This window comes from Notamacropus eugenii, chromosome 5 (assembly GCF_028372415.1).
Source record: "Notamacropus eugenii isolate mMacEug1 chromosome 5, mMacEug1.pri_v2, whole genome shotgun sequence".
Classification (NCBI taxonomy): Eukaryota; Metazoa; Chordata; class Mammalia; order Diprotodontia; family Macropodidae; genus Notamacropus; species Notamacropus eugenii.
In genome coordinates this window covers 226281869-226304372 of record NC_092876.1, presented here as the reverse complement: position 1 = coordinate 226304372, position 22504 = coordinate 226281869, and the positions used below count along the sequence as shown (strand labels likewise).

The 22504-nt window shown below is 36.5% G+C and overlaps 1 protein-coding gene across 3 annotated transcripts in view; it reads right to left on the bottom strand.

Moving 5' to 3' along the window:
- CSRNP3 (cysteine and serine rich nuclear protein 3) overlaps nucleotides 1–22504 on the bottom strand; it is a 141156-nt gene that overhangs the window by 13420 nt on the left and 105232 nt on the right. For all 3 annotated transcript variants that reach the window (XM_072612191.1, XM_072612192.1, XM_072612193.1), the window contains one exon: nucleotides 8954–9213. In XM_072612191.1, coding sequence (XP_072468292.1) covers nucleotides 8954–9213 — 260 coding nt within the window. The remainder of the gene's footprint in view (nucleotides 1–8953; nucleotides 9214–22504) is intronic.

Sequence of the window (22504 nt, the reverse complement as noted above, 5' to 3'; positions counted from 1 at the left end):
ATCAATACTAAAAGTAGTAAAAATTGCCAGATTTTTGCCCAAAACTCATGTGGTTTTGAAAAACTCCACACTTAAATAAGGCATTGCATTAGGGTCAGGACTTTGTATTGCTAGCACTTGGCACAGTGCATGGGCACACAATAAGCACTTTGTGAACATTTGTCAACTTTAGTGAAGGAGCATCTTTTCAAAGCATTTATAAATAAATGTCTTCTGATAATAATGGAGATTTTGCTTAACACCACAATCTGTTACTGATACATTCTACACTTTTTCAGCCTGAGACAAAACTGTGTATTTGCCAAGGAAGGGAGAAGGGAGGAGAGAGCATATTCTCATCTCCAGACCAACTTGTCAAATACTATTCTAGACCCTCATTCATCTATATCACTTCTTCTAACACTACTTTTATCTGTGAATACATACATACTCTATCTTTCTCCATCATGGTTATAATCAACTTCACCTTTCATCCTCAAAAACTGGCAAAGGAGAGTGAAAAAATTCAAATGTCTGTAGCCTACTAACTTATCGATATACTGAGAGATTTACACAGAAAGGCACAGTACAGAATTCCAGTGTTTGCTATCCATTATTTATGTACAAATATGTGTATTTGGATATAAAAGCAAGATCTTTTATACTCTTTAAAACTCATTTTTACATGGCATCTTCAAATATTTTCATATTCATCATATCATTTTATCTTCATGATAGTTGCTTTTTGTGGCTAACCGCTGCATTCAAACTCAACACTCTCCTCCCCTGCCTCAATTACCTTATCCTTGTATGAGATTCAGAGGAAAACAAAGATTCATTATTTCTTTATATTAAAGGAGGTTTATTTATGCTGTTTGTAAAGTTAGCAATAACATTCCATATTTTAAATAACTAGAATTACTAAAATCCTTTTTAGAAGGGTGTCTATCTGCTGTCCTCCCAAATGTGGGTCGAAGAGAACCTCAGGAAGGACACAGAAGACTGTGCAAGTTCCACTTGCCAGCTGAGTGATCTTGGGAAAATCACAAAATCATCTAATGACTGCATCAGCAAGGATCTTAGGGACTTTCCAATAGAATCCATACCTGGAAAAGGTCTCTCTCTACATTATACCCAATAAGTGGTCATCCAGCCTTTGTGGTAAGACCTCCCATGGTAGGCCACCTTCCAAGGCAGTCAGTTCTGCATTGATTCACTTCTGGTTGTCAGGAACTTTTCCCTTTTCCCTTATATCAATCCTAAATGTATCTCATTGCTTCTTACAACCATCAGTCCCAAGTCTGCCCTCCAGAGCCAAGGAAAACCAGTGTGTTCCCTTTACTATGTGGTAGCCCTTCAAAGATTTCAAGACAGTTATCATATCCCCCCTGATTCTTCTGACTAAACATTCTGAGTTCCTTCATCTGCTCCTTCCACTGCAGAATCTGAAGGCCCTGCACTCCCAAGGTCATTTTTCTGTGGAAGCTCTCCAGCTTACTGAGGTCTTTCTTGCTATATGCCATCTAGAATTTCATACAATATTTCCAAAGTTATCTAAGAAGAGCAGAGCAAATTGAAATGATAACATCCCTAGTTCTGGATACCATGCCTCACTTCTCACAGTATCAGTTTCCTTATCAGTAAAACAACAATAAAACACCACTTGTCTCACAGGGTTAACGTGGAGGATCAAGAAAGATAGTACATACATATGACAATTTATAATTAAGACCCAGTGTAAATTAAGCAATAGCTATGAGATAAAACAAATAGAAAATTCATAGGATCAGAGATTCATAGTATCATTAAACTCTTTAAATACCTTCTAAATATAATTAAGCTGTGATTCAGTCTCTTTTTCTAGATTTCAAAGACTATGACTTCTTAAAGTTAATATAAATTCAAGTTACAGTGAGTGGAAGTGTTTGAAAAATTATGAAAATAATGCAATATAGACCATCATTCTATGTGAAAGCTATGGTTGTTACTGAAAATATCTTGGTCACTTATAAATTATTAACGTAAGCAAATAATTAAAGAGGGTGTTAAGAAAAAGAAGGACGAACAAGAAAGTGATAGGACCATAGCTTAGGGAACATGGTACAATGTTAAGAGATAAAAGCAGGAAAGTTGAACTATTCAACTTCTCTTTTGTTTCTATCTTCTTTATTAAGAATATAGTCTACATAAGAATTATCCTAAAACTGGAAAGGGTAAGTCAAGCATTATTGAAAGGGAGTGAAAATTTGAAATAGTTAAAAAGCGCCAAGTCCTTTCAATGATTTCAAGTTGCCAGACCCTGACAAATTATATCCTAGAGTAATAAATGAGATCACAGAAGAAATATTAGTAATCTTTGAGATATCATGAAGAATAGACTGAGAGATGGGTAAACATTATGGTAATTTCTCAGAGGAGAAAAGACTAGAATCTAAAAACCACAGATTGAGTCTCTATATCACAGTGGTTCAATCAACGTTTGGATACCATAGCAAGTGCTCTCAATAAATACGTGTCAAATTGCATGTCACCAAGCATGCATGTAGGAAGAAGTCAATATTGCATGGTATTATAATAACAACTCATATATCTACAGAATTGTAAGGTATACAAGATCTTCCCTCTTGCCAAAAACACTGTGAGGAAAGTAGTACAGCATGATTAACCCCATTTTCCAGATGAAGAAAATGAGACTCAAAAAGCTAAGTGGTTTATCCAAGCATAACATAGCCAGTAAGAGTTAAAACTTGAGCCCAGCCTTTCTGAACTCAAAGACCAAACTCTTTTGATGGTACTATAATGCCTATCTAATCCTTAGGTAAATGAAGTTTTCTTATCTTTTTCTTCTCTTTAGACAACTCAAACATTGCATAATGTTGGCAGTACTTAATAAACCGAGGAAGTCACTACAGAGCTGACCAGCACAATGAATCTTGCCGTCTCCACTGCCCTAAAAGATGAATGTCAATTGCACAAAGTGGAACTGAAGATCTGATGTAAGAGCAGAGGATCCTGGAAGGGACTTGGGAGCCATGCAGTCTAATCCTTCTTATTTTTTTAATTTAGGAAACTGAAGCCCTGGAAGTTAAATGATTTGCTGGAAGTAGTATAGATTTTATGTCTCAGAAACAGGATTTGAACACAATTGCTTATTTGATTATATTTTGAAGGAAGACAATTTTCAAAATTTTAAAGAAAAAATGCCACCTTCCATATCCCTGCTTCAAGTGTGTCCCCACCCCCAATCCATTCTCTACACAGTTGCCAAAGTGGTTTTCCTTAAGGGCAGATTTCACCATGTCACTCTCCAACTCAGTAAACTCCATTAGTTTCCTTTTGCTTCTAGGATAAATTATGAACTCTAGTTTTCTTTAGAAGTCGATCACAAACTGCCCCTACTCTATTACTCCATTTCCCATACTCCAAGGTACAGTCAAACTGGTGTTTTCTGTGTTCCTCACCGATGGCACTCCGTCTTCCATTTCAGTACCTTTCTGTCAGCCATGTCCCATGCCTGGAATATACACTGTCTTCATGAAATACTTCACTTCCTTCAAGATACCCCTTATAGTCAAAGTCTTTCCTGGTCACTAATGATCAGACACAACTACTAGTGTCATACCTGCCTTGCATTTAACTATCTTATATTTATTGTCAATTCTTACATGAATATGTGCAGTATCTTCTGTCAGAATGTAAGTTCCTTCTAAAAAAGGGTTGTTTCATTCTTTGTGCTTTGATTCCTAGTACCTAGCATCATGCTTGACACATAGTAGGAGCTTAATAAATACTTCTTGTTTGAATGCTTAATTGATGTTGACTCACCTTCTCAAACTCTGTTCCTAATGTACTTAAAATCCCTCTCTGCACTTGTCCAAACTGTATATTGATGTGACTTGATACATTATACATTATTTGTATCCTCAAATATGTTCATTGGTCTTAGTCTCATCCTCATTTAGAATGAAAACTCCTAGAGGCAAGGAGGCATTCCTTTATCTCTTTTTAAACAAGTTATTTAGTCTCTATCATATTTATTTGTTCATTCTATTTATTCATTCATCTGTCTATCTATTTATTATCATTATTATTACGTGTTCAATGAATATTTTGACTAACGGGCAATCACCCAACCCAATAAGTAAGTATGACACAGGTAAAGTTTTTATAGTGTGAAAACATTCGGAAATAACAATAGTTTATGGGCTGAAGTAATGACTATAGTAACCAATCTTTAATTTTCTATTGTTTCTAGAGCATTCTGGGACTGATTGGGAGGGTTCCAAGGCTATAGTGAAATGAAGGCTAGAGGTTGGTGGGTGGGGAGAGACTGAAAGGTTGGGGGTAAAAGGAACACAGCGTGGCTTTCATTCTAGTATGTGCTCTACAAGTTTTATGGAGTCATTAACAGCCTCTGTCCTACTGCCAGTTTAATCTATATCTTAAGGATGTAGCCTTAATGCAAAAGTTGAAGATGTAGCAGACAAAGAAAAGGTAAGATATGACCCCCTCTTCATGGAGAAGAAAGGAGAAAAAAAATAACAACAAGGTTTCCACTAAAAATCCATGACTAAGAAACAGGTCATTGAGTTCTGTCCTAATGACTGGTAAAGAATAGAACAAAAGTGTTAGGCACAGGAGCCATTCAAGCACTTCTGAAGTCTGAATTGAGATGAAGAATACTCTAGGGTCAAGAGTCATTCACATTCACACGGGAGTCAAGAGCTCTAAAAGTGAAATGAAATCTCTGAGACAAAGAGAGCAGAACCCCAAAAAAGACTTTGCTTGGCTTATGATTCTAAGGGTTCTCAAATGTTCACTTGTTGCTTAATTAATTTTACAGGCTTAAATAACATTCCTACAGGTAAGTAGAAAAATTGGAAAAGCTAACACACTTGTCTAATAATGCAGTGCAGATGAAGCCATCTATGCTTTTCATTTGGAGGAGATGACTTCATTGATTACTGCCAAGTGCATAATAGGTTTGAATGAATTTGATTACAGAGAAGGAAAAAGACAGTATTGTAATTTAAAAACTAGAATGCTGGAGATGTTTTTTCTAGAAACACATAGAAAAAATAGGTATTATTTAATTCACTTCTTTTATTAACTGCTTATTGACAATGTCTGAAATACTAAAAAGAGAGATATTAAATACATTCCAAACCCACCTCAACTCTCCAAATGGATTAATTGCAGAAAATATACAGTATTGTGCCATAATACATATGACTGACAATTAAGGGCTGACTATAACTCTAAATAAGAAACATTCAGCATGGAAACCAATTTATTTTTCCATTATTTCAGTTGCATACCCATAGAAACATTAAGAAACTCCTTTTCCCTTTAGAGCTGTGTTAACTATTGTAAAGTGTCAATTTGCAAACAGGAGCATATATTTGTAAAATATCAGAGAAGCCCTATCCAACGTAAGAAAATCTCCTTCACATATAAGCATGTGTACGAGTAGTAGAGAGCTTCTCAAATTTTTAGTTTGTGGGAGTTAATTTACTGGTTATGTACTAACGTAGTATTAAGACATATTTACCAGTCGTATTCTACCCTCTTTGTTCCCACTAGCTGTCAGATCTTTCCCTGACTTACAGAGGCCCGATCCTGGGCAAGATTGTGAAGCAGATCAAAGTTTGTCTTTGGCACCCGTTTCTCTGTCTTCCTCTTGTGCCACCTCCCCCCACGCCCCATCCTCCAAAGGACCAAGTATCTGTAGTCATGGAGGAAAGTGACTAGAAAAATTTATTCATAGTACTCAGGGATACTTCTATTCCAAAAGGACACCACAAAAGAATGATTCTTTAATGGTGAGATTTCAAAGAGCAGGGGAGATGTTTTGGGAGCTGAGGTTTCTAACCTGCTGTCTTTGAATTCCACCCTAGGTGAATTCCTACCCTTTGGAATATAAAGATCAATACAACTAACCTCACCAGCATGAAACACTGCCAGATTCCTTCTAACCTTTAGAATTAGGGGTGAGGGGGGAGAGTTTACAAATATTCAGCATGAAGATGCTATGCTCTTATTACATTAATCAGTTTGTAAAAAAAGCACCCAATCTCCCCTCCTCTGTTTTCTCTTTTTAAACAATGAAAACATTTTAATTTTAATATCAACTGGAGAAAATAATACAAGTAGATTCTATTTGGGGACTTTCTTCCCATTAGCACGTTGATGTGCCAAGGCTAACAATATTTAGCTTGGACATGGCTTTTCTGCCAATTTGCAGTTGGCAATTATGTCAATTAGGCCACGGACTACAATGGAAAATACAATAGTACATAAATGAGAGGACCTGCATTCAAATCCTGCCTCTGACTTTAACTGCATGTATGATGTTAGGCAAGTTATATAACTTCCCCTGATCTCAATTTCTATATCTGAAAATGGGGGTTGGGGGGCTGACCTATGTCTCTGGTACCTCTTGGATCTAGATCTGGGATTCTATGTTCTCAGAAATGTATTATTCACTGGGAACACGATGACAAAAATGAATTTAGTCCCTACCTTCATGGAAATTTTATTCCATTTGAAAAGATATCATTTCTCTACAAACAGCATATAATACTAGCACATAAAAATTAAGGAACAAAATTTAAGGAGAAAGTGCTTTTAGTATGTCTTGCTATTCATAGATCCCCTAGGAGGATTTTCTTCAGCTCAATTTAACATTTCAACATAATTAAAGAATACAACTACAACCAAACTGTTATTTCACAGATTCAGATATCAGCCAAACTACAAACCATGAGACATAAACTATACTCAGTAAATAAACCTTGATATAGCATCCTATTAAATGTGTCAAAACACCTACATATACTTTAACATTTGTTTTTTTTAAACAATTAATCTATTTCGTAACACTAACTTTCTTAATACCCAGGAATATATTCCTTGCTACTGAAATAACATTCCTCAACAATTCCTAACAACAACGCATAATTAAAATCAAAATTAATATAGAACCTGAGAACTTATTTCTCAGACCCTTATTAGTTTGTTAAAACACTCACTTTCCTTGTATCCACAAAAGACAATTTATAAAAAGTTAGAAAAAAGACACTGCTGAATATACTAATCAGAAAATATCCCTTGGTACAAATAGACTGACCCTAAATAAAAAAACAAAAAATAATTTCCCAAAATCTCATAAAATTATGTTAAAATAGAAATAATTATGTTGCAAGTGTTGATCCCCCCCAACACTTAAAAACAATGTACAGTCCTCTCCTCACCCCCAATATTTTATCATAGTATAAATAGTATAAGTACACATTTCATATTCACAAATGATTTTTTTGGGTAGTTTTCACATTATGCATCTTCCCATGTGTCTTCTCATCAGCTCATTTTAAATTAGATCAGGCTCAGATCATTAGACTTCCACTGTCTTTCTACACCATATTCATGTGTAGGTGGTAGGAATTTTAAATATCTTTTCCTTTTTTTTTATCCAAAGGAAAATAAGTAAAGGTTTCTTATCAGCAACAAACCAAGGTAAGTCCCTCACCCAGGATACTTTTTTTTTCAAAAATAGATAATAAGTGCTTCCTCAGATTTCCAACCTAAAGACAATTTAAAAGGAATCAATTAAAATGTGCCATTTTTATTATTATTCCTTTTAAGCTTCAGCTGTTCTCTCTCTGACTCTCTCTTTTCCCCCCTCTTGTCTCTCTGTCTGTCTCTGTCTCTCTTTCCCTCTGTCCCCCTGCCTTTCACAGAACTAGATATAGCTGAATAATAACTAAGTCAATGTGCAGCCTTGCTCAGGGTCCTTAACTCTGTAGCTCCCACTAACATTAATGACACACAGCATATCTCAAAATGTGCCACAATGAATCCATTTAGCATCAGACAAAAATCACAGTCATAGCAGCTGATAAGAACCAAGGGGCACAATACTCAGTCATCAAACAAGGACTCCCCAGAGAGCATAGTCCTTCTCCATACACAGAGGATAGGGCCATTAATTTAGTCTTAATAAATAAAGAGAATATAGCTCTGCCTATGCTTCGCTTTTTAAAATGCCTAGGGAAAGACAAAATCTCCATCTTTTTTTTTTTTTTGGAGGGGGAAAAGTGGAGTTGATATGAATGGAGATAAGAGAAGAGGGAAACTGAAAAGTGAACCAAAAATCACCACTGGAACGTTAAGCAATATTTTCTGAAGCATGACACTTTGGTTGGCAATAAAGTAACTATGAAAAAGAAAGTCTAGAGGGTGATACAGAAATTCTTCAGGAAACTGGCAATGAATCCTGCAAAATTATTATTATCATATTACTATAGATGAGGATGAAAATGCCAAAAGATGTGAATCATGCCTTTTGTCAGTTTCTTTGGGGCTGATGCTTCACACAGTGATATCTGAATCAAGATAAACCAGGTAAAGAGAGACAAAGGACATTTGAAAACATATTAAAGCTTTCCAAGCTTACTTTGAAAAAGCAAAGAAACAGATAAAGGTTAATGGATAGGTAATCTCATGGAATTCTGATATTCAACAAATGATCCTATACAAGTATTACAGCCATTCCTGGGACATCCAAGACAATATTTTCCTTATCAGGTGACAACCATGAAAGAGTATTTCCTAGGTATTGAGAAATTCAATGAGAAATGTATTGAGAAATTCAATGAGAATTTCAAGTATGGTTCCAACAGCTTATAGAATGGTACTAAGGGATCTGTGACTGAAAGAACATCTCCTCTACCTTATCTCAAAGCACAGTTTCCACCTGCTGCACATTTGAAGTCTGATAAAGCGCCCATGTTGTCTTCAACATGACTACTACTGCTTTGTTTAAAATCAGAAGTGTATACCAGGGTAGGATGCTGTATAAAATGCTAAATTTGGATTGAGGAGATAGTTGAAATCCAAAGGAAATTAAGCATTAAATTTGTCAATTAATGAACTTACTACAGGGTCTAGAAAAAGAGACTACAATGGTTTTTACCTTTAGCTTTAAAGAATTAAGTTTTTCCTCCCTGAGGTGCTCTCTTAACATCTCTCTATGGAGCCTCTCTTGTTCCATCGCAAATTCACCAAGGGTGTATTGGCGCACACTGTTATGGCGGCTGGACATGCCCAATGTGCTTCCTCCTTGACTGGGAACACTGGTGAAACCTTGTCTCCTTGTGAAGTAGTAAACAGTAACGCAGCTAAAATGAACATTCTTTGTCCTCAGCCGCTTCTCTCGTTTCAGGATTGAGGGTGCTGCAAGAGAAGGAAACACATTAAGGGGGAAAATGAGCATATATTTGTAGATGAGATAATATTGGCAAAGTGCAAATCTTGAAGCTACATAAATGCTATTATTATTGTTAATATTAAAAGTTTTGTACTTTAAGATACAATTTTTTTCTTTCATGTGCAAGAGGCACTAGCAATGACATATCTGAGATCCAAGGGCTAACTGGGCCCTTGGAATTCCTGAGCCACCCCCAGTCTATTTAGATAATAGTAGAAAAGATTTTTTTTTTAACATTACTCCAAAGATTTTCCAAGTGGAGACAAATGGTCCTTATATCACCAGTAGATATTAAATTTCCCTTCTCTCCAGTCTCTTGAATTTTAGTTTAATGAGGTTTACTGATGCAACCAATAGTACCACATCAAAGTGAAAATTTCCCCCCATTCTTGGAGAAATTAGAATTCCACGAATTTGCACGGTATTTAGGGAGATCTGGTGATATTAAGTCACATTTTATTCAATACTATTCAATTTAGACACATTTACCTTAAATCATTTCTTTCAAGTCTCAGCTCAAATCCTGCCTTCTGTAGGAAGCTTTTCTCATTTCCTCACCCCCTATACTTTGTCACTGCTAGTGCCACACAACTGGATGGATTATGATCCATTCTCTCTGACCCTGTCTCTCTCTCTCTCTCTCTCTTTGTGATACCAAAAATGGGAATTGAACCATATCAACTCAACCACATTTTTCCTGTAAATGAAATTAGAAGATATAAGGAAGAAAATATGAATAAACAATAGAGTAGAATTGTTTCACTGTAGGTCTAAAGGTAATAAGAAACATGATTTCATGAGAATCTTGGTCATCTCACCTTACAGGGCTAATGATAAACCCAAGCAAAAGCCCCTTCAGATTCTTCACTTTGCGTGTGACAGGGTCTCATTAATGAGATCAACAGAAAATCAAGAGTTCTAACAATTCACATGGGAAAAACCAAGTGGATGAAGAATGTCTATTGCTCAGGCTAGGAACATGAAAATAAATGGCCAACCTATTCAGTTAGTCCAAAAGTACATATATCTTGGCAGATAACTACAGCTTATGTACCATCATCTGTTGTAAAAGATGATGTACAGAAATTCACTAAAGAACATGAAAAGATTCACCAAACAAAGCCAACATATATTTTGATACTCAGTGACTTAAATGAGAAGATAAGCACAGGAGAAAAAATACATTGGAAAAATTCCTTAGGATTAAAAAAGAAACCAAAGGACAGATAATTACTCAAAACACCATAGCTGTGTAAAAATTCACTTGTCATTGTACATAGCAAAGAACAAATATCATCAGAGAATGAAGTTAACTATGCGTTATCAGTGTTTGGTTACTGACTTGGCAGTCAGTTGTTTATGTGGCGTCAGATCACTGACAACTTAGAGCAAAGACCAAAATCAACATGAATTTTAAAAAAGAATAAAGATGAGAAGAGGCTATGTGTACTTATAACTCCAATCTCACCTATTAAAACAAGCTATTGATGCAAAAGAATTGCAAGAGTTTTGAAGAACTCTACAGTGGACAGGACACTAGCCCTGGAAGACCTAAATTCAAATTCAGCCTTGGACACTTAACCCTGATTGCTACCAAAAAAGAAAAAAGAAAAAGAATTGCAAAGGAGGGAAGTTGGGAAAGGGTAACAACAAAGATACTCATTTTGACTATCACCGTTTTTTATGGCAATTTTAACTAATAGTTGTTGTCCTTCAATCTCAAAGAAGATCAAAATGACATCAAGATGATAAAATGAAGTTTCAATGTGTATGATTGTGGTTGATCAGACCAATGTGAGCTCCAAATGCTCTACCACAGATTGGGCACAGATAGTCCATGTGAATATTTGGGGTGGTTACTCCAAATTTGTGCATCCTATGCTTCCTTTGTGCTGTTTCAATTCTGCTTTGCTCATAGAGCACAGCACCTTTTCTGATGAGGGTATTCCATGCTGAGCGGTCCTGTCCCATGTCTCACAATCAAATTCAAAGTTCTTGAAAGAGATCTAGAGTGTCCTTGTATCACTTCTTCTGTCCACCATGTGGTCACCTGACCCATAGTCTCCATAGTCTTTTTGACAAGCACACATTTTGCATTCGAACAACATTGCCAGCCCATTAGTGTTGCACTTTCTGAAACATAGTTTGAAGACTTGCCAGTTTAGTTTGAGCAAGGACTTCAGTGTCTGGTACTATTTATCCTGCCAGGTGATCTTCAGAATCTTTCTAAAACAGTTCAGATGGAAGTGATTCAGTTTCCTGGCATGATGCTGGTAGACTGTCCATGTTTCTCAGGCATACAATAATGAGGTCAGCACAATGGCTCTATAGACCTTCCGTTTGGTGGTCAGTTTAATACTTCTCTCCCAAACTTTTCTTCAGAGCCTCCCAAACACTGAGCTAGCTCTGGCAATGCGTGCATCAACTTCATTGTCAATGTGTACATCCCTGGAAAGTACACAAGTGAACTTATCCACAGCATTCAAAATTTCTCCATTTGTTGTAACCCATGGTTCCACATATGGATGGTGTGGTGATGGCTGATGGAGCACCTCTGTTTTCTTGGTGTTGATTATTAGACCAAAATTAGCATAGGTGGCAGAGAATTGATCCATACTTTGTTGCATCTCAGCTTCAGAGGCTGCATTGAGTGCACAATCATCTGCAAATAGAAAATCATGCACCAACACTCCCTCTACTTTGGTCTTGGCTTGTAGCCTTTTCAAATTGAAGAACTTACCATCAGGATGATACTTGACCTTGATGCTGTGTTCATCTTCATTGAAAGCATTTAACAAGATCAAACATTAAACATTTGACAAACATCATGCTTAAAAGCATGGGAGCAAGCACACAGCCCTTTTTCAATCCATTTGTGACTGGGAAGGCACAAGAACATTGTCCACTATCCAGAACCCAGGCAAACATGCCATCATGAAATTGACATACAATGCTGATGAACTTCTCTGGGCAACCAAATTTTGACATAATTTTCCATAAGCCTTCACGACTAACAGCATCAAAGACCTTCATCAAATCTATAAACGTTGTGTACAGATCTCTGTTCTGCTCCTGGCATTTCTTCTGGAGTTGTCAGGCAGCAAACACCATATTGACTATTCCTCAGCCCTTTCTGAAGCCACACTGACTCTCAGATAGATGACCATCTTCCAGGCAAAGGATCATCCTATTAAGGAGGACTCTAGCAAGAATCTTGCCAGTAATGACGAAGAGAGACTGTCCCCTGTGATTGCTGCAGGACAATCTATTTCCTTTACCCTAAGAGAGATGGACAATGGAGGCATCCTTGAACTCCTGGGGGATGACCTTTGCTTGCCATATAACCTAGAATATTTCAGTCAGCTTCTGTATGAGCAATGGTCCTCCTACCTTGTAAATCTCAGCAGGAATAGAATCAGCACCAGGTGCTTTGTCACATGAAAGGAGCCTAATGGCTCTCAAAACCTCTTCTTCAGTTGGAAGTTCAGCTAAGGAGGGATTGACTCCAACCTGAGGTAAATGGTCAACAGCCTCAGCATTGATTGATGATGGTCTGTTGAGATCACTATGGAAGCGTTCAGCCCATCTCTCCAGGATCATATCTTTATCACCAATCAGTGTAGCTCCATCAGCTCTGAGTAGTTGTGATGCACCATAGGTTTTTGGTCCATAAATATCTTTCAGGGAATCATAAAATCTCTTTAGATTGTTATTATCAGCATAAAACTGAATTTCATCTGCCTTCTGAGCCTGGAATCCTGCATCTCTCTAATCTTTGCTTGTACTTTACTTTTCATGCAGTTAAATGCTGCCTTCTTAGAGATGGATGAATTATCCTGCTGGTAAATCCTGTGGAGTTCTCATTTTTCATTTAACAGCTTCTGGATTTCCCCATCATTTTCATCTTGGTGTTTTAAAGTAGAAAATAGAAAACAAATGAATCTTTAAAAGGCTTAGCATTAGACTAAACTGATATTATACCAGGTTGTTGTGTTTGTCCTTCATTTTTGAAGAAGACCATGACATCAGAGAAATGATGACATGACTTGCACTTGACTTTGTTTTGAGTGAATAACTTGGGGTTTACTGACAAGATTATAACAACGGTATGTGTAGAAGAAACTGGAAGGAGGATGACAAAGAAACAGAAAATGGAAGGGATTTTGATGTGTCCCTGTAGCAAATTACTTCAATGTTAATTACAATGGAACTACTATTTAAAAAAATTAAATTAATATTTTTGGAACTATCATATTTGACTATACGACTTCTGTAGCTGATATGCTACATGAGAAGTCAGGAATGACAGTTAGGAAGATATAGTAGGGAAGAGTGTCTGGACCACACTAATCATCTACTGAAGAAATTTGTCCTGGTGGTAACACAATTTGGAAAGTATTCAATGATTGAATAATAGTTGGGAGAAAAAAATCAAAATATAAATAAAGGCAATATAGTACAATGGAAAGAGCACTGTATTTCAAGGCATGGGACTTGAGTTCAAATTCCGCCTTAGTATCTAGATGATGTCATGCCAAGTTACAGGATATAATTTACTTATTTGTAAAATGAGCAGGTTGTACCAATTGGCCTCTATGGTCATTTATAGATAAAAATTTATGGTCTTATGATCTATAGTATAATCCCATGGTAGTAAAACTTTAAAAATAATCTTTGAGGGGAGAAATGAAAGGACTTCAATAACTATTGACCCCAGATGCCTACTTTCTTTTTAAAAAAATTAATTAAAATTTTCAAAGTTTTATTGATGTTTTGTATATTATAAACATTTACAGAGTACTCCTGTATGCTTCAGTTTCCTTATCTGTAACATCGGGATAATAGCACCTATTCTTACATGGTTATTGTGAGGATAAAATGAGGTAATACTTGTAAAGAGCACTGTAAACCTTAAAGTACTGCTATTATTATTATAGTAAAAAAATAAGTAAAACTAATAATATTATCTCATCTGAAAGCACATATAACACTGTACATATACAACACCCCCTCACTTCTCTTTTTTTAATTAACAGAAATCTAATTACTTTCCCTTCTATACCACTAAAAAAAGAAAAGCAAAACAAATTCTTTTTAAGAGATAGACACACACTTTTGTCTCCCTCATTTTTTACAAGCAGCAAATTGACTATATATATATGAAATGCATGGATATATATGCATAGTTAAGCAAAACAAACTTCTTCAAGGGACCTACATACATACATACATACACATGTGTGTATGTGTGTATGTCTCATTCTGCACTCTGTACACATCCCTGCTCATTGTTGGTCCTCTAGAATCATGCTCCATCCTCAGAAAAAAATCTTTATGAAAATGATCTACACATTTCTGAGATCATTTTTTAATAAAAAAGAGAAAAGAGAATACTATACTCAGGCTTTTGTAGATAATTTCTTATAACAGACCAAAGGATACTCATATCAATGAGACCATGGACTTACTCTCAAACAGAGGTAGTAAAATATTTATTCTTTTGAGCCAGTGCCATCCAATTTCTTACACAGACTGACAGATCACATGACAAACAAAACAACAATAACCCAAAAAACTAGACAAGCTGGCAGGCCACCCCATCTCCTGTTCTCTTCCTTTATTATGTATACTGTTATATTTTCTCATTCTTTCCTTCATATTCTTTTTCAAGTTGATAGTACATGGAATTATTGGAGAAACTGGCAGTTGGGAAGGAAGAAAGGGAGAAATTCTTGGGTTCATTTATTTACTTTGAGGGATATGGGGATAGGACAGAATGAGGAGCTTTTAAAAAGTGAAGTGACAATGAAAAATTGGAGCTGTCAGAGGGTCAATTTGCTGCTTGTAAAAAATGAGGGAGACAAAAGTGTGTGTCTGTCTATCTCTTACTACTTATACGCATAGAGAAGAAAATCATGTTTACAAAATGGAATGGATCTAAGGTTATTCTTTAAGAAAAAAAAACCCTAGGAAAACAGTAAAACTGAGAATTTTCTTTAAGGTAACATAACTAATGGTAGAAGATAAAAGACACCATTATTTTTTTTCTGTTGGCTAGTAATTTAGAACACACAAAATTAATATCAGTCAAATATATAAAAGATTTTTAGAATTATTCAAAGAATAGAAGAAGCATGTTATAGTAGGAAAAAAACACTGACTCTGGATTAGAAGACCTAGATTTAGGTTGTAGCTTTATCCCTAATAATGGGAGTGATCTTAGGCATTTATTTCCCTTTTCAGGAAGCTAGAATGATCTCTGATGTCTCTTTTAACTGGAAATCTATGGTCCCATGAATTTTTAACTGATCACTTTCATTATAATTAAATAATTTCGGTTAAAATGATATTATCTCCAAATTGGACTTTAATCTGTATGGGGTGGTAGGGGTCAAGGAGAGATAAATGAAACTGGAAGACTGTAAAGAGGCATCAGGAGCAAGGAAGGTACTAGGGATAGCAACACAGGTACACATAAGGATCATAGGATCTCATCTCTGGAAGAGATAATTCAGAACCACCCCCTTCATTTCATCAAAGTTCTGAGAAAAAAAGTAATTTAAACAACTAGAATAAAAGCTTCTTGGTTTTCATTTTGGTGGACATTCTACTATAATATGCAATCTCATTGGGGTCATTTGAGAAATAGACTGAATGAATAATAGACATAGCCATAGAGAGGTGAGAAATAGACAGCTGGAACCAAAGCGAGGAGCTCTATGGAAAAAAACTCATGGACATCAACATTAGGATGACTATTTCCTAAAACTGATCATGTTACACCAATATGCAATCTACCAATATTTATAAAATCTATATTTGGTAAAAATTAATAAAAATTAGTATTCTCTTTAAAATGAGATTACATCAAAATGATTTTGTTGTATAGATACACACCTACCCACACGTACAAGAAAATGGAAAGACAAACAAGGAAGATGTGAAGTTATACAGACATTCATGTTTATTCACTTTCCTTCATATGATTGTAGTTACCGTATAGTCTATTCTTCTGCTTCTACTTTTCCTTCTTTGCATTATTCCATAAAACTCTTTCCAGATTCTTCTTTCTCATGCTTGCTGGTCTTACAGCAATTGCATTTAAATATTCCATTAACTTAATGTACTACAATTATTTAACCATTCCATTATTGCTGGTTATTTTGGTTGCTTATAGGTTTTTTTTTCTCAACTGCATATAATGTCACTAAGAAAACCTCTGAACAGATAATCCTTTGATTATTGTTTTAAAAATAATGCTTTCAGGATATATTGCCAAGAACATAATTTCTGGTCAAAGGTTATGATTATTTTTGCATCTTTTACAACTCACAGTCAGATTGCTCTCCAAAAAAATTCCAAAGGATCTTGATGAAGAGTAAAGAAGACTGAAAAGTTATTATGTTTTATGCAGTAAACTTGATCAATTTAATTTATTAAGTAAAGTGTGGCCATTTGTACTGATGTTTAATGCTAGGTTTCTTAAAAAAGCATTTAATTTTTAAAAAGAGACAGTTCTTAGAAGACAACTGAGGCTGACTTCAAAGACAACATTAAATATGAAAGGAGGAGATAGGTACAATACTTCCAGTGAAAATTTATAAGATAACTTTCTTCTGGTTACCTAAAAATATTTATATTCTTTCTGGTCTTTTATCTTTAAGAGACCATAATGAGAAAGATATTGGTATGATTAATCCTAGTTCAGAGACGCATAAACAAAGAGAATAAAATGACTTGGATGAGATCACAAAATGTGTTTCTCAATCTAGTCTTCTTCCCATTATTCTGTGGCACTTTGCCTAGACTTCCAGTAGTCAACTGTTCTAAAGATTTTAAAGGTCCTTCTTTAAGGCCTTACAGTACACACCCAGTGGGAACCAAAGATATTTTCTTAAGCTTCTCTGGTACAAAGGGAGGGCCAAAAAATTTTATGCAGATTTTCCAGATTGTGAGTGTGCTGTGTCCTGAACCCTCCTTACCCCCAAAGTGGAAGGGATAACTGTAAAACAATTTTTTGAAAAAAATATATAAGGAGCCAGATTGTGTAAAGCTTTAAATTTCCAGCTTGTAAGTTACCCTAGAAACAGTAGGAAATCACTGATAAGGGATCAAAACATGGTCAGGCTTGTGTTTTAGGAAGATTATTTTGGCAGTTATGTGGAGAATGTTATGGGGAAGAGACTGCTGTAGTGTTCGTCCTTCATTGCCAACGAAGACCACACCATCAGAGAAATGATGACATGACTTGCACTTGACTTTGTTTTGAGTGAGGGAGGGCTGTGCAGAGTTAGCAGACTCACTTTCTCCTCCTGAGCCATCTGGATCCAGTGACCAGATAGTCATCAGGATGACTGGAGATGACCAAAGAAGGAAATGGGAAAACTTCGCCCCTCACTTAGGGTGAGGTAATGCCAATTCAGTGAATAGGCCTGTTTAAGAAGTAAGTAGTCAGGGGATAGTCCCTTTAATGAGCCAAAGAAAAATAACAAAATCAAGCTGGCAGGGAAACAACTATAGTTACTATTGATAATCACTGTTAAGATAGGAGGGTCCAGAAAACAGCCCTTAAATGGAATTTGGGCAGGGGCCTAGTGTTGTCCATTCTATGGGCTTCAGAGTGCAGTAGGTTTAAGGTGTTGGGGAAGGGAGGGGAAGGGGAGGGGAAGGAAGGAAGGAAGGAAGGAAGGAAGGAAGGAAGGAAGGAAGGAAGGAAGGAAGGAAGGAAGGAAGGAAGGAAGGAAGGAAGGAATCTAGCCAGTAAACCCCAAGTTAACTGACCATCCTCTGGCCATTCGAATTTACCTTCCTTTGGAGAGGAGAAGGAAGGGGAGGGGGAGGCAAACAAGAGAGGAGGAGCTGAGTTACCCAGCTAGCTGGGTCCCCACTCAGGTAGCTAGGTCTACTCACGGGTTGTGTTCGTCCTTCATTTTTGAAGACCATGACATCGGAGAAATGATGACATGACTTGCACTTGACTTTATTTTGAGTGAGGGAGGACTGTGCAGGTCATCAGCCTCCCTTGCCCCTCCTAGGGAAGAGAAGGGAATGGCTGGAAGCAGGGGAACTAATTTGAGAATGAGCACCAGAACTTGGGGGGGGGGTGAGTGGAAAGAAAGGAAGAGGATGCAAAACAAGGTAGTAGAAATGAATCAGTAAAACTTGGCAACTGACTGGGGAATTCAAGAGGAAGAAGTAAGGAGAGGGTTACATTTCAGTATGGGAAATAATGTGTACAAAGTCATGAAATTGGGGAAATGGAGTGTCATGTGTGAGGAACAGGAAGAAGGTCAGTTTGGCTGGTGTATGTGTGTGTGTGTGTGTGTGTGTGTGTTTGTGTGTGTGCATTTAAAGAGGTTTTGTATGACAAGATTAGAACAGGTAGAAAAGGAATGGGTTGTGAAACGCTTTAAATGAAAAGGCCACCATATTGAACATTAAAAAATCATTGGTGAATGAAGAAAATTGTTTCACTACGATGGTGATTTCAAGTACGTTGTTGAGTAAATGAAAACATATTTATTTTATGATAATATATACACTCTTTCATAACCTAGCCAGTGTTTTAAAGACACACAAAATTTTTTTTTAAAGCTTTAAGGCACTTGTTTTAAGAAGTAGTTGAGATAAAGCCTGCCGCTTCTAATTTTATTGGCATAAGATTCTATCACAGATTTACAGCCAGAAATTCTCAAAGCTATTTAGATAATTTTTATTATTGTACCCATTTGTCTTCTTTCATATTTGTTAAGGGCTTGAAGGCTGCACCTGTACTATAAAAAATACATGAAAGATTCTTCAATACTCTGGAATATTCTATCACACGCTTGGTATGTAATCAGATAGCTATACTGTAATTTACCTCCAGATTTTTGAGCTGGCATTCACAGAGATTCCAGATCGTTGGCAGATTCTGGAGAGAAAGTCCCTAGAGCCTTTAGGGCCCTAGAGAGGATGAATCTACAGATTAAAGGTGAGACATATCTCATATGCTTAGCAGTTTTACCACAGGCAGAGAAGTTGCTACCTTAATTATTGCTCTTTGGATTAGATGCAAACTGGAGTAAGACACTTTTTTTCTCCTCATAGTTCTAAAGCCATAGAACAGAGGTTAACTCAGTGAGTGTAAGTGAATTTGAATGTGAGTGAATGAGCGAATCAGTGAGAGTGAATTTGAAATGCAAGAAGGCTAGGATTTAGGAAGGATGGATTTACAAACCATTTAATTATGTGAGGGAACAAGCTAAGTAGCCCAGTGGATAGAGTGCCCACCCTGGAGTCAGGAAGACTCATCTTCCTGAGTTCAAATCTAGCCTCAGACACTTACTAGCTGTGTGACTCTGGGCAAGTCACTTTATCCTGTTTACCTCAGTTTCCTCATTTGTGAAAACAAGAAGGAACTGGGAAATCACTCTAGTATCTTTGCCAAGAAAACTCCAAACGGAGTTGATGGAGTTCCTAATAAAGCTGCCCCCAGCCCCAATATTCTAAATTCCTTATTGGCCTCACTGAACAGCAGGTGACCACACATTCTGGCTTTAACCACACCATAGACCCTCAGAATCAGTATTCTAACTTCCTCATATATGCCTCACTATCTCGTTAGAACAGCAGGTGTGTCCATGTGAAGGAATCCCAGGCACTGCTTTTAGCTAGCTACTGCCTCCCGACCCATTTCTCATATTCCTCACAGAAACAGCAGGTGTGTCTGTGCACTCAACACAACTACATCCATCTGATTTCAGACAGGACCACAATCCAGCCAATCAGAACACAGCACCACCAGAATGCCTAAGCAGAATGTGGACCCCCAAAACAATAGAAGGGACTTTCCCTAAGAAAGTACCTGATCAGTAATAGAAAAAGCTGTCCTTTAAATGAATTTATGACATAGAAATGCTTATTATAATATCATTATCATACATGCCTCACCCCCCACCAGCACTGGATTTTTCTGTATATATTATGGGAAATCGCATGCACAGTTCCACCAAGGTTGGGACCCATCTCTTATTACCTAATTCTTTGACAAACCCCTTCTGCCTTTTTAATGTTAATAATTTCTGTTGTGTAATCAGCATCATTGTACTGTAAAATTACTTGTCTTTTCTTACTGAAGCTGCTGGTTCCTTCTTGGAACTCAGCCTGTTTCCTGAGAGGCATTACTCTCAATAAATACCTTTGCTTGGGGTGGAGCTGGTCTGAGTTTGTGAATTCTTTTGAGGGGACCCCACAATACACTATGAAACCATAACAGGGTCATGAAGAGGTGGACACAACTGGACAACAACAAAATTATATGGAAAACATTCTAAATTGCAGCCCTACGGTGAGCAACTGCCTCCAGTTGCCTAAGTCAGCAGCCTTGGAGAATGACTCACCTCCTTCTACACCTTCTCTTATGCAGATACAGAGTTTTAAAAGTACTGATACACAGGAATATGTATCTCTTTCTTCAGAGATTCCCTCCCTCCCCAAACCCATCAACTTAACCTCAGAAGGGAAGAACAGTTAGAAATAGGAAAGCACTTTCCCATAGAAATAATGTTATTAGTTATGGTTAGGTACTGTAAAAATAGCACCTTGCTCTAAATTAAATGGCTTTTTGTGGGTGAGACTGGAAACCTACCTATCATTTATAATGATTTATTATTTCTTCAGGAAATATCTTCTAAGTTTAAACAATAGATTTACAAAAGAAATTTGGGAGTATAATTTTAAATTGAAGACTCTATATAAAGCAGTGTTTTAAGGCTAATTTCTATGCTAGGGGTTGGCAATCTGAACGTGATAAATGTGTTCAGAAATTATTTTTAACATGATCATATTCTAGTATTAACTTGAAACAACTGCCTCCCCCATACCTTATATAACACTTTCTAATATTCTTATCTGGTATTATTTTGCATAATAGTTGTTTGTTTATTGTCACATCAATACTAGAGGCAAATTCTATCAGGGCAGGGAAGAATTTAATTTAATTAACATATTATAAATAGCACTGTGAAAAGAATCACTCAGTAGATTCTGCAATGCATTTACTGAGAAAGTTACAGAGTATGAAATCATGCTTGTCTAAGATGATTTAAGTTCCTGAACATGGGGAATAGCTAGGACCAGAAAATCACTCTGAATTATAATTCTATGATACTCAAAGTACAGTAATATTAATAATAGCAACTATAATTCACAATTATATAACATCTTCAGGTTTTTGAAGCACTTTCCTTGCAACAAATGTGTGGTAGATAGGTGCTCACAGGTAGGTACTTTAGAAGGGAGTAGGTTGTAGTGTATGATAGTGATGGAATGCTTTTTCTATAAAAAAATGAGGAGCTCAATGATTTTAGAAAAACAATGGAAAGACTTGCATGAAATAATGAAGAGTGAGATGGGCAGAACCAGCAATATTGTTTTAAGAATCACTTTGAGCAAGTAAGTCATTTTGACTGTTATAAATACCCAAAGACATATGAAAAAAAGATGCTATCTGCATCTAGAGGAAGAACTGATAAACAGAATTACGTATAAAATAATTTTGTAGATACATACGTATACACGCACATGTATTTTTGTGTCTGATGGTAGCCATCTCTAGGGGTAGGGGGGGAAGAAAAAAGGAAAAAAAGAAACTTGCATAACTTTATTATATATTTAAAAGGAATAGCAAATTGTATAATAAATCTGCAGTTTCACGTGCAGTCATCTTTTTTTATTATACATGTTATGGAAATGCTTCTTTTATTCCACAAATAAGGAAGGAAGGAAGGAAGGAAGGAAGGAAGGAAGGAAGGAAGGAAGGAAGGAAGGAAGGAAGGAAGGAAGAAAGAAAGGAAGGAAGGAAGAAAGGAAGGAAAGAAGGAAGGAAGGAAGGAAGGAAGGAAGGAAGGAAGGAAGGAAGGAAGGAAGGAAGGAAGGAAGGAAGGAAGGAAGGAAAGAAGGAAGGAAGAAAGGAAGGAAGGAAAGAAACAGGAGAGCAGGTAAGGCATCCAGACCCAAAACATGCTTGTATGCCACAAGTATCTGTGTCTCTCTGTCTTTTTCTCTGTCTCTGTCTCTTTCTCTCTCCTCCTGAATTGAATTCTAAACCAGCCCTCCTTAGCTTACAGATGGGAGAAATACAGAAATACAGTAAAGAAAGCCAAGATTTGAAACCAGGTCCTCTAACTTAGGAATGCTGCATTCAGAATGAGATTGGTCTGAGGAACATAATGCAGCAAAAGTTTGCTTGGTTTTGGTTTTGGGTATATGGTGGGG